A 15,217-nucleotide genomic window follows, 5' to 3' on the forward strand; every position below is an offset into this window, starting at 1 on the left:
TTTACATTTTAAATTTTTAAAGTCTCGAAGAGTTCTAAAGGTGAGATCAAAACAGAGGGCGTTGTTAATTATTAAAGGGCGAAACTCCAAACTTCTTCTACATGACTAACGTAGGCAACGCTTACGCGGTTAAAGCCGAGTGAAGCCAGGCTCTTCTCCACCTGATCCTTTCAATGTAGTGGAGGCCTTCCTCTTCCTCGCCTTCCACCAGCTGGTACAGCATCGAACACTTTCAAAGCTGGAGCGCTTTCTTCCAATAACGCATACAGCTCATCATTCCATCGTCTACGGTACGCATATTTGCCAATGTAATTTAAGGAACCGTAAATCTTCCACAAAACCTTTCTCTCGGAAACTCCTAGTGCCGTCTCATCGGATGTTGACATTATCCATGCTTCTGCATCATAAAGCAGGATGGTAATGATGAGGGACTAGTAGAGTATGTTTTTTTTTTTTCGTTGAGAGAGGACTTTACTTTTCAATTGCCTACTCAGTCCAAAGTAGCACCTGTTGGCAAGAGTAATTCTTCGTTGGATTTCCGGGCTGACATTGTTATTGCTGTTAACACTGGTTCCCAGGTGGACGAAATTATATACAACTTCAAAGTTATGATCACTAGACTCATACGCTTCGCTTCCTTATATAGGCTTGAAAGAAGCAGAACTAACGTCGCGGAACTAACGTCGCGGATGCTGTTTCCACTAATATTGAATAATTATCGATGTACGCCAGGAGCTGTACACTGTATTAGAAGATTGTATCTTCTCTTTTCAGCTTTGCGGCTCGTATTATTTTATAATTATACATTATAAAGATTGTGGGGTCTCCCTTTTTATGTATTGGGCAGAGCATACTGAGATTCCAGTCGTCGGGCATGCTTTCTTCCGACCATGAAGCTGATACATGCCCCTTATCAGTTCTTCGCCGCCGTAGCTGGGACGGAAATCCATCGGCCCCCGCCGCTTTGTTATTCTTCAAGCTGGTAATTGCTGTTCGAATTTCTGCAATGGAACATCTGTTCCAGCGTCATCGATTGGGGAAACGGTAAAAATATTCGGCAAATTTCTAAAACCTATACGAGGACTCCAACAATCGACTGTACTAACTGTATTCCAATGAAACTGTATATGGATTGGGAAAGCCTTATTCAACGTGAAGTGTCTTATCTGTTGAAGTATCTCAATCGAACCATTTTTTTAACACTTTAAAATACCATAAAGTCTTCCAGATGACGTTATTACAGCCAAAGAATCAATAGTTTTTCAATAGTTGAAATTATATTTCGTTCCCACTGGAGTCGGTTTTACCTAACAGGAACGGAATGGGATTTTTAACGGACCAAGGACTGTTACCTCTGGCATCCCTCAAAATTAGTTGGGAAATGTATTCTGCGGGTACAGCAACAGCTATGGATAATTTTACTCCTGTCAACAGTTTCCAAGGCCAAATATGTAATTACTCCAACGTCTTAAATGACACAAGAAAATCCTCTACTTGTGACAAAATTAAAAAGTCACTGCAATAAAGAAAATCTGCACTCACTCTAAATCTGTCAATTAAAATGTATTTCAAATCCTTTAACACCGTTACTTTCGCCGTAACTTGCAGGCGCATAAATTAAACTAATTGAACAAAATCCATAGCCGCAGGTAAATTTCTTCACTCCGCTCCAACTCAATTGAGATATATTTTTTACACTGACTACATTACAATTCACTGCGTTAACTCGACGCTCGCGCACGGCAACTGCAATGGCGTGAAAGGCGAGAAGGTAGGATAAAATAGAATGAAAGGTGTCAATTAGTGCAACACTCGGGGCCATTCATTTGCCAAGAGAAAATGCGCCTCGTGGCAGGGCTGTGACAAAGGAGAACGCATAAAATGTAAGCATTGAATGAAGTCAGAAACGTGCGCGACAGTTTTAACAATAGCATATTTATTTAAGTATTTCCTCCAACGCCGGCAATCGAGCCGGCCACAACGACATTTAAACTATGACCAACTGCTTTGCTAACACCTTGATGAAGCAAACACAGAGAACAGCATAGCAGTTCATTGATAAATATTCATTGTGTGTCTGCCCTGCACGCGCTCTTTGCCTGTTGGCCGCTGTCTGTAGCATACATCCAGGCGATAGTAGCATACATATAGGCGCTTGTAGCATACACCTAGGCACATTGGCGTTAGCCCGCTTTATTGGTTGGCAACAGTTAGCGGAAGTTTACCGTGCACTGCGTTGAGGCACACCTGCACACCCGTTGCTCGGCTCGGTGAGTCAATATAACGGTGTTTACACTCCTCTCTCCTCACCTAGCCACCAACCATTTGCTGCGCCTAGTGCAAGTGTTACATGCGACTTTCATTGCTTGCTTTTCTGCTTTCCGCTTTTGTTTATTTATTTTCACTTGCACCATGCCATGTTATTGTTGCCAAGCGCTGTTCCCAAGGACACTTTGGTGCACGGCACACTTTCCATATCTCTGTGCATGTGTGGGGGTGTTTATGTGCGCTATGTGTCTTGCAGCGCTGCAATAACTGTCACAAACAGCTGTGCTTGGCCAACGCGAACCATGTCTTCGCTTGTCCACTCGTGACTGACAATGCGCTGTTTTCTTTTCTCTTTAAATAATATGATTTTTATTTTTTCTCGATATGTCGTTCATGGTGACTCGCTGCGACTTGCGATAATACTTGAAGCGTCTACAATGTCATTGCTGGAAGTCATTGCTGTAACAATACTGTGACATCAATAGTCACTGTTATTATAAGATGGATTTGTGGTTAAATATAGCTTCATTTTAATTGTATTTAAAGGAATTTAGTGATTCTTCAATTTTATATAAATAAATAAGTGAGGGAAAGGTTACTGGGTATTGTAAAAGTCTATTAAAATGTGAAAGTACTTTCGATGACATTATGAATGGAACTTGATTTTTTCTGCATGCTCACCACGGGCACGCTTGCAGAAGTTCAAACGCTGAACCCAATTTTCGACGGTTCTGAAGCATAAATCGGCAATTTCACGTTCGATATTCGTACGAAGTTCATCAAACGTAGCTGGCTTTTTATCATAGATCATAGACTTGACGTAGCCCCACAGGAAATAGTCTACCGGCATCAAATCGCACGACCGAGGCGACCAATTGACTGGGCCATTTCGTGAGATCACACGTTCACCAAATTTAATTTTCAATAAATTGATTGTGACATTCGCTGCGTTGCTTGTGGCGCCGTCCTGTTTACACCGCATATTGTCCAAGCCCAGATAATCCAATTCGGTCCAAAAATATTTGGTTATCATTGAGCGGTACCGATTCCCATTAAAGTAACGTGCCGGACTTGATCATCACAGAAAAAGTAAGGTTCAATGATGCCGCCGGCCCGTAAACCGCACCAAATCATAATTTTTTTGGGATGCAATGGTGACTCATAGAGGACGTGTGCTGCCTGACCAATATCGCATATTTTGCTTATAGACGAAGCCATTCAGCCAGAAATGAGCCTCTTAAAGTTGAGGCAACTGACTCCGAATTTCGGTAGTAAATTTTAATAATTTCGGGTCGTTGTTGTATCGTATATCTTTCAATGATGTATTGGCAAACCTTACTGAAAAGTAATGTCAAAAGAGCGGGGGAAAAAAGTCGTTTGTTGTCCCTATCGGTCTACTTTAATAACCTTTAATATCATGGTAATGATGGTTGAGAAGAGTTACACTAAAAATGGTATACAAAATTTTAAATGGGCGTAGTTCCGCCCATTTATGGGTCAAAAACCAAATCTCCGAAAATACTCGACCAATTTCAATAAAATTGTGAAAATAGTTCAAATCGGTTCACAACCACGCCTACTTCCCATATATATACCAGAGCTTTGAAGTCGATCTGAATAGTTTACTTCACAAAAGAAGAGAGAAGAACAGAACTATGCATTTATAGTGAAGCATCGCCCTTATAAAAAACGTCGAAATCGGACCATAAGTATTCAAGGCCCCATATATCGAACAGGACCTCAGAGCTTCGAATAAAATTTTTACCGAAAATATTATTCATATCAGGGGGAATATTATTCATCTAATAATATGTTTCCGTGCCAAAAATTAGTGAAATCTGGTCAAAACTTCGCTAGTACCCATATACCTAGGGTTTTCAAACTTTCAATGGGCTTTATTCTTCTATATATATGACGAATATGTGAGTCAAATTGTGTGTTATATAATATTAATAAAATTAAATAAATAAATTGCAAGAGTATAAAATGTTCGTTTACACCCGTACTTAGCCCATCCTTCTTATTTAACTCTTTACAAATAGTACCGAATTCTAAAGATTCTTCTGTCTTGAAGTGGGTTCATATTTATATGTATGTGTATTTATAATATTTATGCAAAAGTGTTCGCAAATATTCACTTACATGACGCCAATTCCTGGAGCTGTTGAAATTCGCGCGGCGACAATTTGTCCCATTTATGTGATGTGGCGGTCATTGTGCCTGTAAATATGCAAAACAAAAACGGAAATTTCTTATTAGACCAACCAAGTCAGTGTGAAAATGTCACGCAAATTATGCGCTGATTTATTACCAACTTATTAGAGAGGCCATCAAATGGAGCTAGAAAATATGTAGCGTAAAGTAGATGGAGGCAGACTACAAAATGAAAATTATGCACTAAATAGACATATAAACAAATGAAGAGACATAACACAAGCAACTAACCTAGTGACAGCTGCTTGTCACATCATTTATCACACCGCCACAAGTAATTGCGGCAAATTACAGTGTGTCAAAAGTGTTGACTGAGCCACACTGCACCGCACCGAGTAGAGCCGAGCGCTGAGTTGAGTTCAGTTGGGTTGAGTTCCTTAGCGCTGATTGTGACCCCAGCAAAGCTAGTAATTGAAGTTTCCCCACTTGACTCTTTCACCGAAAGACACACACAAACACGCGCTCTAAATGAAGTGAGCAAGTAGAGAGCGCTTGTGACAAATGTGAAATGTTGACGCTATTGGCGCCGCACTGTCAATAAGTGATGTTGGCAAGTGTGCTCCTCTGCACATTTATCTAAGTGTATATGTATGTATGTGTATGTGTATGTGGTCTGGCAGTGTGACACACCGGAAGGTAAGTAGGCAGCCAGCCGGTAGTTGCAATGCCACTCAAAACAGCCACAAAGTATGCATTGCTAATGACCAAAGGGAAATGTGACACACACAGCCAACTCACAAGCACACACATTCATCTTCTTATGTTCGTTGCCATTAAACCAACTGTCACACACATACATTCGCATGTACCTACTGTTCACTAGTCAATTGTGTTAGCGCTTGTTTACGGATGCTCTAAGGAATACTACTCACTAACTACACTACATACATATGTACGTATAATACTACAAAGAGATGACAGCAACATTTGTTGGCATTATGCCAGCAGCAGCTATGCCAACACCGTTTCGCGTACTCAATTAAAATTGTCAACATTGTCATTATTGACGTTAAGCCGCCTAATGCTATGCTTTCAATTTGTGTGCAGTTGACTTTATACAATAAAAAGTGACTACGTCTTGTGTTGGTACATATGTTGGCATAAGTGAGATGGTGCAATTGAGTTGTTGAAATGAACTTATTACGAATTAGTTACACATATAGCTGCAAAGTAGTTACTGAACTGGTTAAAAATTAGTTTTGAATGAGTAATTATGAGTTATTTGATTAAGGGGTTAGGGATAGCCAAGATTTTCACAAATTATTTTTTTTTTGCATTTTCGTTAAGTGTCTTAAAAAATATTCTCTGAAAATTTGAAGTTGATCCGAAATTACTTTTTGAGTTATTCGACAAATAACAAAGAGCGCTCAAGCACTCCAATAGGCTAGTGTGAAACTTTAAATGCGTTTTTCACAAAACTAACTGGTAATGGTGACAACAGTAACTCGAAAACTGCTCAGTAGATTCTGGAGAAATTTATACAACTGTTTTTTTTTCCTTTTTTCAAAATTTTCGATTTTTTTGGACCCATTAACTGTTGATTTTTCCCGAAGATTTCCTGAGGAAAAAAAAACTTCGATCAGGCCCAGGATTATCTATTTATAAACTAATTTTGCTTATCCGATTGATTTTAGATGAATCTTCAAGGACTTAGATTGTCACCGCAACGACCCTTTTTTGTAACTGGGTTAACACAAACAGCTATAACTTTGGATATTATATTTTTTTCAAATTTTCAAGATCTCAAGTGTTTTTGACTACCCGTAACCCTTTAAATTAAAATCAATTTAAGTCTTCCAAAACAAAATCGAAAGCGTCTTTAACCAATTCAACTGATTTTTAATTCTTCCTGAATCTTACGCTAGGTGGCGCTGTCTAGTATTTTTCGTATTTTTATAGTTTTTCATCGATTTCATCGACATTTTTTTTTGGGTAAATAAGTTTTTAAGTAATCTTCTATTAACTCCTAATTAGGTCAATGTAAATCCTTATCGTACTCCTAATCACATCGGACCAGTTGATGAAGCTTAATATTAGAAAATTTTTCTTCGAGGTTATTTAATTATATGCGCCTTTGTGAGTATGTGTTTCTGCTTTATTTGCAGTTTTTAGCTTTGTTTGCAAACGTTGACTCCGTCGCCAATTACTGACCAGCGGGTGTGTAGCTGCCGCCTAGGGACAATACACTGTCATTTATAAATAGCGCTTGATAGGCAACTTGACTTCTTACATATCGCCTAGCGGTATATGGCTTATGTATGAGTAAGTAAGCGTGTCTTTCATTAGCTTCCTGATGCATGAACTAACATACATAGTTGGAATTTAAACTCTTTGAGTAAAGTTTATTAAAGTTTTGCAGTAAGTTATACTTTTTAGGTAACGAGTTCGATTTGTTGGAGTCACTTAGATTTTTTTACTAGTAAACAAATCGTAATACCAAATGTGCTTGAAAGAGGTTTGTTTAGATATTTTATGTTTACAATTACTGAAAAAGCTTGGTTTGAGAAAATGTTTAAATGTCTTCAGCCAGATCCATAAACTTCACTGATATCAGAACTCGAAAATCGTGGGTAGTATAGGATTCGTGAGCTACTTTTTAGTTTTACTATTAGGTCTGCAACTTTACTTCCGCCGTTTTCCAATAGATGTCTCTAGGGTCAAGCACTGCTCGATTAAATCGATTAAATCATTTTATATCGATCTTGGATATTTGTGTCAACATTAACCCAACAAAATATTTGTAAAGATCTGTTTGCATCCCAAACTTATTCTCAACTGAAAATGTCACTTTTTGAGCTGAATTCTCGACATTTGCGGGAAATTTTGATTTTCTTTTTCAAGAAAAGTGCGGCTGAGGCTCAGCGAATGCTTTCCGATACGTACGGTGAGGCTGTCCTAAGTGAAAAAATTCCTTAAATTTACAAAAAAAAAAACGGCAAAGTTGTAGACCTAATAACTTACTCCAATGTCTTTTCGAGAGAATGAGTGTAGTAATTGTCTTTTTGTAGCAATAGTTACTATAAATATACTTTTAGGCGTTCTTAAAAATTATTTGATGGCTTCTCTCTCTCTTGGGCCTTTGCTATGCTTCTGATGATAAGATAACTATTTTCAAGGTTAAATTTTTTATTTTTTTTTTTCAACGATGAATGAGATCATTTATAGTGGTCACAGGTCATAGTTTATAATTTCAAAGTGGCAAGTTCCTATAGTTAAAGTTAAACACTCCGCTTCAATTTTGTGAAGATGACATTAAATGACAATCAATGATAAGTTAGAAATATTGAAATTTAAATAAAAAACAAAATTTTAAAAATATTTTAATCCCCACCTTGTATCTGTCACTCATCCATAAATTTCCGCTTATCCAAAGCCATTATAAAAAATGCACACAATCTTATATACTTTTATTTCATTTTTGCTTATCCACTATTTGTTTACTCATACTTTATACCATACATATATCTGTCATTTGAATTTCTTCAGCCACCGCCCTCTTGCTTATTAGTACGTCATCAGCGGCTGTCAACAACAAAGTAATTACAAATGACGGATGCTGTTAGTCGGCGTCGGCATGGTCGACGTTGTCCCTTTTGAATGAGTGACTGAGCGACTGAGCGAATTAGCCTATTTGTTTGACGACGGCGCGAATGTTGGATGCTATCACTTACACACATATCTATACATACATATGCTCAGTGTGTGTGTGTGTGTGTGTCTGTTTTTATAAAATATTCTTCGTCGGCGGCGTCTTTTCACTTCACCTCACTTATGCCATCACACACGCTTTGTTGTAATTTAGTTGTAGTTGTCATTCGGGAGCTGTTGTTTTTATTGTCACTCCTCCACTTTGTCATTTAAAAATATATATGTATATGCATATGGGCTTTTTATATAAATATATTATATTTTTTTTTTGCCACCACTGCGGCGTGTTGTTGTGTGCTGTGTGGCTCTTCTCTCTGTTGCCCACGCATAGAAATATATATTATTGTAGATATATTGGCGTTCTTTCATGACACTCTGCCACTTTGCTACGCTTCACTTGGAAAATTTATTATTTTCATTTTATTATATTTCATTTTTTCTATTTTTTTTTTTTTGTTCTGCTTTTCTCCACCCTATCCTTTGCTTATCTGCGCGAAATTTAATTTAGAAATATCTTTTCTGATTTCATTGACGTGGCACGTTTTTTAATTCTGCCCCTCCTCTTTAATTTATATTGTTGTTGTTTTATTTGTATACTATGCATGTGGGTTACTTTGGTGGCGGTGGCGGCCAAGTGGCATTTAAATATAGTATTTTTTTTACTATTAAAATCATATGATCAAAAATACTATGTGATTTGAAGTGGAATATTAAATTTTTTGTTTTTAATTTTGGAGAGGAATATGTATGTGAGTACATTTTGGAAGAGCGTATGCGTGAATTTTTATTGAGTTTTGTTCTTGCCTATATGTGTGGCAGGGGAATTTATGAAATTAAAATCATAATTTTTAAGTGACTTATTAATTCATATTAAAATTATTTTTTTTTTTACTTTTTTGTATTTGAATGTTTAATGTTTCTTTTATGAAATTAGTTATTAAATATAATACTAGTACAAAATAAAATTCTCAAAAAAAAAAATTTATTTAATAAATATCTCTGAACACATTATTCGGGTCGAAATTTTTATTTTAATTTTTTTTGTTATTTTTTGTTTAGTTATTAACTTCGATTTGGTAATTGTTTTCTAGTAATGTTATTACTTTAAGACATCACCTACGTGAACTACATGCTCTTAGCTTAAAAGCTCTTAGTCAATATCTATAAGAAAATTCAGTTTACTACACACTTATGTAGTATCCTCCCCACGCATGAAAGAAAAGTGTATTTCCAGCAAAACAAGTCATTTACTTGTAGCACTTCCCTGCACTGTGAATAAAAAATAAAATTAAATGTTGCTGCACTTAGTGATAAAAAGTATTTTCGTCAATTACAGCTGTTCGTCTCATAAAAGCCAGAGTTATGCACTTTAAGACGATAACCATATCGCTTGCTAACTTTATGACGTTAAGCAATATTTTTTATGGCTAATAAAATGTATATAATAGCTATCTACTTACACTAGCACACACACATACATACATAAGCTTCAATGCATGCGTTCGTGTGATTGAAAGCATATTTATATGCGTAAAAAAATGGCGAGATTTTGCAACATAAATGTGAAATATGTGCTCGCGCATATGCATAAGCCGTTATGCGCTTGTCTGCGCACAATTAAGTCAAATAGTCGCACATTTGACTTTAGTACGCACAGCAATAACAACAAAATATATAGCGCACTTCATTGCATAGACATAATTTTTGGGCGAAAATGTTGCACATTTAAGCTCTATTCTTTCTCTATTTTATTAAGCGCATAGTACAAGTGATAAATTGCACACACATACAAGCATATATATATTTTATTTGTATATGCGTAACGTAGATTGTGTTAGTTAATACAATATCGAAATATTTATATGCTCACTAAAATATATGTAAATATGTTTATGCGTTTGCTTGAAGCTTTATTAGCTTATAAATTCGGTTGGACAATAATTGAGCCAAAATCATATTGTACAAATTTAGAATTAACCCCAAATAAATGGTGGACAAGTATTTTAATAACCAAATAAAAATGTGGAAACTCTTATTAAATTGCATTATACGCTCAATATCTACCACATTAAAGCCGTACTGCCAAATTTATGACTGCAGGCTATACTAATATTATTAAAATCATATCTTACTTCACTATTATGCGGTTTGAGTAGCCCAAGTAATTATGTAAATAAATACAGTAGGCTTATTTTATTTTATTTTATTTTATTTTATTTTATTTTATTTTATTGTATTTTATTTTATTTTATTTTATTTTATTTTATTTTATTTTATTTTATTTTATTTTATTTTATTTTATTTTATTTTATTTTATTTTATTTTATTTTATTTTATTTTATTTTATTTTATTTTATTTTATTTTATTTTATTTTATTTTATTTTATTTTATTTTATTTTATTTTATTTTATTTTATTTTATTTTATTTCCTTTTATTTTATATTATGTTATTTTTTTAAGCCTATATGTAGCGAAAATTTTAATATTTTTTTCCTTCATTCATTAACTAGATTTATCCATATACTATCGAAATATTTTTGGTTTATTACTTTTTTTTATTTTATACATTTATTGTTTTCAGCCTCTGAAACCCATCTAATTCCTTAATCGACAGAATAACTTGCTTGTATGACTGCGTCCTCTTGCTACAGCCAACTTAACTTAATGTAACCTTTTTATTTCGAATAAAATACTTTTACAAACTATCGTTAAACTTAATATTTAACACCATATAGTGAAAACAAAAAAAAAAAAACTGTAATTTCCAAAGTGTACTCGTACAATATCATTATTAGAAGCTTTCACACAAAGCGACAATTGAGAGCCATTTCAATTTTAATAAACCATAAGATTGCGTGCCAAATCACTGTTAGTAGCGTGCTAATATCGATGAATTATTATTTATTGCTAATGAAAGTTTATGTCTAACAAGCATAAATTTCACTCGCAATTGATTGAATGCGTGGCAAAATGGCATGCGCGCCGATAAATTGCACAAGTGACGGAGAGTCTGCTGTGTGGGTGTATGCTTGTGTTGTTGGCGTTTAACTCGTCGCGTTTAAGTGTAGTCATTACATGCAAGTTGTTGCAAAATACAATTACAACAGCAAATAAATAAATAAAACTTAGCGATAAATTGCGTGTTTAGGCGGATTAAACGACAGTTAAGTTTTTTGAGCAGAGAAATAGAGTGGATACAAGCTTTTTATTTAAGGAGGGTACTGTAGAGGGTCTCATACAATTCTAATAAATAGTTCTGATTTGTATTACCTCGCAACCTGTTGCACAGAGTATAATTGTTTTGTTCACATAACGGTTGTTTGTGTCACCAAGAAATATAATAGTTAGATATGGGGTTATATGTACATAAATGATCAGGATGACGAGTGGATTTGAAATGTCTGTCCGTCCCTCTGTCCGTCTGTCCGTGCAAGCGATAACTTGAGTAAAAATTAAGATATCTTAATGAAACTTGGAACATATGTATATATATCCTTGGCACCCTGAGGAGGTTGCTTTCGAAAATGGCCAAAATCGGTCCTCTGCCACGCCCACAAAATGGCGGACAATCTACTCAGTCTACAATCTATTCAGTGTCATAACTAAGCCATAAATAAAGTTATGAAAATGAAATTTTGTGGGTTCTACATTTAGATGTAATTTTTTTGGAAAAGTGGGCGTGACCCCGCCCCCACATAGGTTTTTTGTATATAACTCGCAAACCAACAAAGCTATATAAACCAAACTTTCTGCAGTCGTTTATTTTAGCCACATCCTTATAAAGTCCAAAAATGAAAGAAATCGGATAATAACCACGCCCACCTCCCATACAAAGGTTAGGTTGAAAATTACTAAAAGTGCGTTAACTCACTAACAAAAAACGTCAGAAACACCAAATAAGAAATGGCAGAAGGCAGCTGCACTGAGATTGTTTTACAAAATGGAAAATGGGCGTGGCATCGCCCACTTATGGGTCAAAAACCATATCTGCGGAACTACTCGACCGATTTCAATGAAATTCGGTATATAACATTTTCTTGGCACCCTTATGACACGGGTGGAATATGGGCGGTTCACAACTACGTCTACTTCCCATATAACTCAATTTTGAATCCTTCTGATTCGTTCACTTTATAATACATACATATATACATTAGGAACAAATGAAGATAGCGGAATAAAACTTTACACAAATACTGTATTTGAGCTGTAACATCACTTGTGGAAAAAATGTCAAAATAGAACTATGACTTTTCAAGGCCCCTGATATCGAACATGAAGAACTCAGTGCCTAAGGTTAATTTTTCACCGAAAATATAGGTAAGTCCCTCAGAAATTTTTATGTAATTCATTCCCTCTGAATTTTTTTCTTATAACGATATATATTTCTTATGACGGGTTCTGATTCCACAGAAAAAGCGTGAGAATTTTTGTAATAAAAAGCAATGCAATTTTTTATAGCTTGACTCGAAATACGAAATTAACAATATGAAAAATATAAAAAAAAATTAAATCAATATAAAAATATCGAAACATTAAAATTTATACAGTCTGCACTGAAAATTGTCAATAAAACTTGGTATTTACATAACGGTTTAAACGAAATTTTATTCTTTCTCCCTACGGTCCTTTCAATGTCATACAAAAATGGCGCTAACCGAAATGCGCTGTTGAGCGCCAAAAAGTATGCAACACATTCCGCATTGGTAGTTTTTTGAAACTTGTGCCACTATCGAGAAATGTTTTCATTTGAAAAAGTAATGCATGTCAATTAAAATTGTTTTTAACTTTCATTAATTGCCATACAATCACGCGTGCCACATTCTCAGCTGCACAATGCAATTTCCAATGAATTAATTGCTGCTGTGAGTGGCAAAATAGAAAGCGATAAAAGCAAATTCCATTTCATACAAAACGAATTACGTTAAAATGTGGCAAAGCAAATTTGCGCAACACGCCTAAGTAGTTGTAAATTGCCAATTAAAATTATTCTGCAAATTCAAGGTAAAATGCAACAAATTGCTTTGCTGTCCACACTACTCTATTTCATTATATTTTATTCAACCATTCTATGCACCACTCACCACCAGCTGCAACTCGCCACTTGCTTCTTCTCTTGCCACAATCACAACTTCGTCCTACACTTTTTTGCTTTTACTTTTCCTTCATATTATTTTTGTTATTGCAATTTGCAAGCAACTTTAGTTTTGATTTATAATACTTTATGCATTTTTTTACTCTACAAGTATATTATTTTCTGTTCTTGTTGTTGTCTTCTGGACTGTTCGAACTTTTATTGAGCTCACAAGTGCTGGCGCATAAGTTTAACTAAGAAATTTTCCAATTCTCAAGTGAAAGTATGCGGAAGTTTATCGTGAAGTGCAATATGTGTAAATACAAGTAAGTTTTTGCTGTTGTTGTAGCTGGTATAAGTTTTTTATTGTCGTGTAGGTGTAAACTCTTGTTTAAATAGGGACTTTGCAGCAATTTCTTGTTCAGTTTTTTATTAGGTGTGATGCTTCGGAAGTGATTAAAAAGTAGAAAACTATTATAGTTGTTGTTTATGAGCTTCCCTTGTAGAGAAAATTCATTGATAATTGAGGAAAATCATAGTCGTTCTTAGAGTTTATACTAAATAACAAAAAAAAATAATAATAATGATAACGGTATATAATGGTAGATGATGGAATCTCTATGGTCCCCATTAAATCTCAGGGTGTTTCCTTATAACAAAAAGCTTGACAGAAAAATTCTCAGTAGACAAAAAACGGTGTTTTAATAAGAGAATATTTCTTATTCCTTTGGAAGTACAATCGATGCCATTATGTATGGAACTCGATTATTTTGTACGGCCACCACTGGCAGGCTTGGAGAAGTCCGGACGCTGAACCCAATTTTTCACGTTCGATATTCATACTACGAAGTACTTCAATCATCGCTGGCTTGTTGGCATATACCACTTGACTTGACGTAGTCCACAGGAAATAGTCTAACGGCGTCAAATTATACGACCAATTGACAGGGCCATTTCGTGAGATAACACATTCATCAAACTTGATTCTCAATAAATCAATTGTGACATTCGATGTGCGGCTTGTGGCGACGTCCTATTGGAACCACATATTTTCCAAGTCCATATCATCCAATAATGCCCAAAAATATTTGGTTTTCATATAGCGGTGGCAGGTCTTGATCATTGCGGAAGACGAAGCCGGTCCAATGACGACGTGGGCCCATAAACCCTATTAAATTGTAAATTTTTCGCAATGGTGACTCTTGGAATACATGTGGATTGCTGCCTGACCAATAACGGATATTTTGCTTATTGACGAAGCCATTTAGCCAGAAAAAAAAATGTCGATGAAAATCCAGATCATTTTCAAGTTGTTGCTCAGCCCAATTCATGTACAAACGGCGAATCAGGTGGTCAAGCGGCCTCAGTTCTTGCGTCAATGTGATCTTGTAAGGTTCAACGTCACAGAGATGCCCAACACTTGAGAACGACTGGTGAGAGACTGATTTGGATCTTCATCAATTTATGCGCTGGAAACAGTAATATTCTCGACCCTATGGGCACTTCTTTGTATCACTGGCACGAGAACATTTTGTACTGTTCCTGTGGATTAAAATTTTTCCACTATGGCGTCGTTTGCTGTCCCTATTGGTCTACTTTATTGAAGAACCATTTATTTCTCAAAATGCTGTTAACTGGAGCAAAGGGTCTTATCATCCCAATTCTGACGGAAAAGTCGGATTCGAATTAAATAACATTTTAGATCCCGACTTTCTCTCGCAAGTGGTCTACAATATAAAACTGGTCAAAAAACTTGGATCTTTGACTTCTATATCAAAGTGTTGGAACCCTCCGCTTTACAAGATTGTTTGCAGTTAAAATCGGTTTTCAAAAACTCAGCTTCGTTACAATAACAGTTTTACCTATCGCTTGAAGTCGCAGATTATAAGACAATAAAATGTTTCAAATTCAAAATTTCCAAATACATACAAATTTTGGGCACAAATGTAAATGTTGAGGTAAGAGCTTGGTCGAAACAGAAGATCAATGATGTGTGAAAGTGAAATATAGTA

The 15,217-nt window shown here is 35.5% G+C and overlaps 1 protein-coding gene across 4 annotated transcripts in view; it reads right to left on the bottom strand.

Annotated features, from left to right (window-relative positions):
• LOC105217464 (diacylglycerol kinase 1) overlaps positions 1-15,217 on the bottom strand; it is a 159,432-nt gene that overhangs the window by 90,491 nt on the left and 53,724 nt on the right. For all 4 annotated transcript variants that reach the window (XM_054234651.1, XM_054234653.1, XM_054234650.1 and 1 more), the window contains one exon: positions 4,411-4,488. In XM_054234651.1, coding sequence (XP_054090626.1) covers positions 4,411-4,483 — 73 coding nt within the window. In that variant the 5' untranslated portion in view covers positions 4,484-4,488. The remainder of the gene's footprint in view (positions 1-4,410; positions 4,489-15,217) is intronic.

The sequence above is a fragment of the Zeugodacus cucurbitae genome, chromosome 6 (assembly GCF_028554725.1).
Source record: "Zeugodacus cucurbitae isolate PBARC_wt_2022May chromosome 6, idZeuCucr1.2, whole genome shotgun sequence".
NCBI classification, from domain to species: Eukaryota; Metazoa; Arthropoda; class Insecta; order Diptera; family Tephritidae; genus Zeugodacus; species Zeugodacus cucurbitae.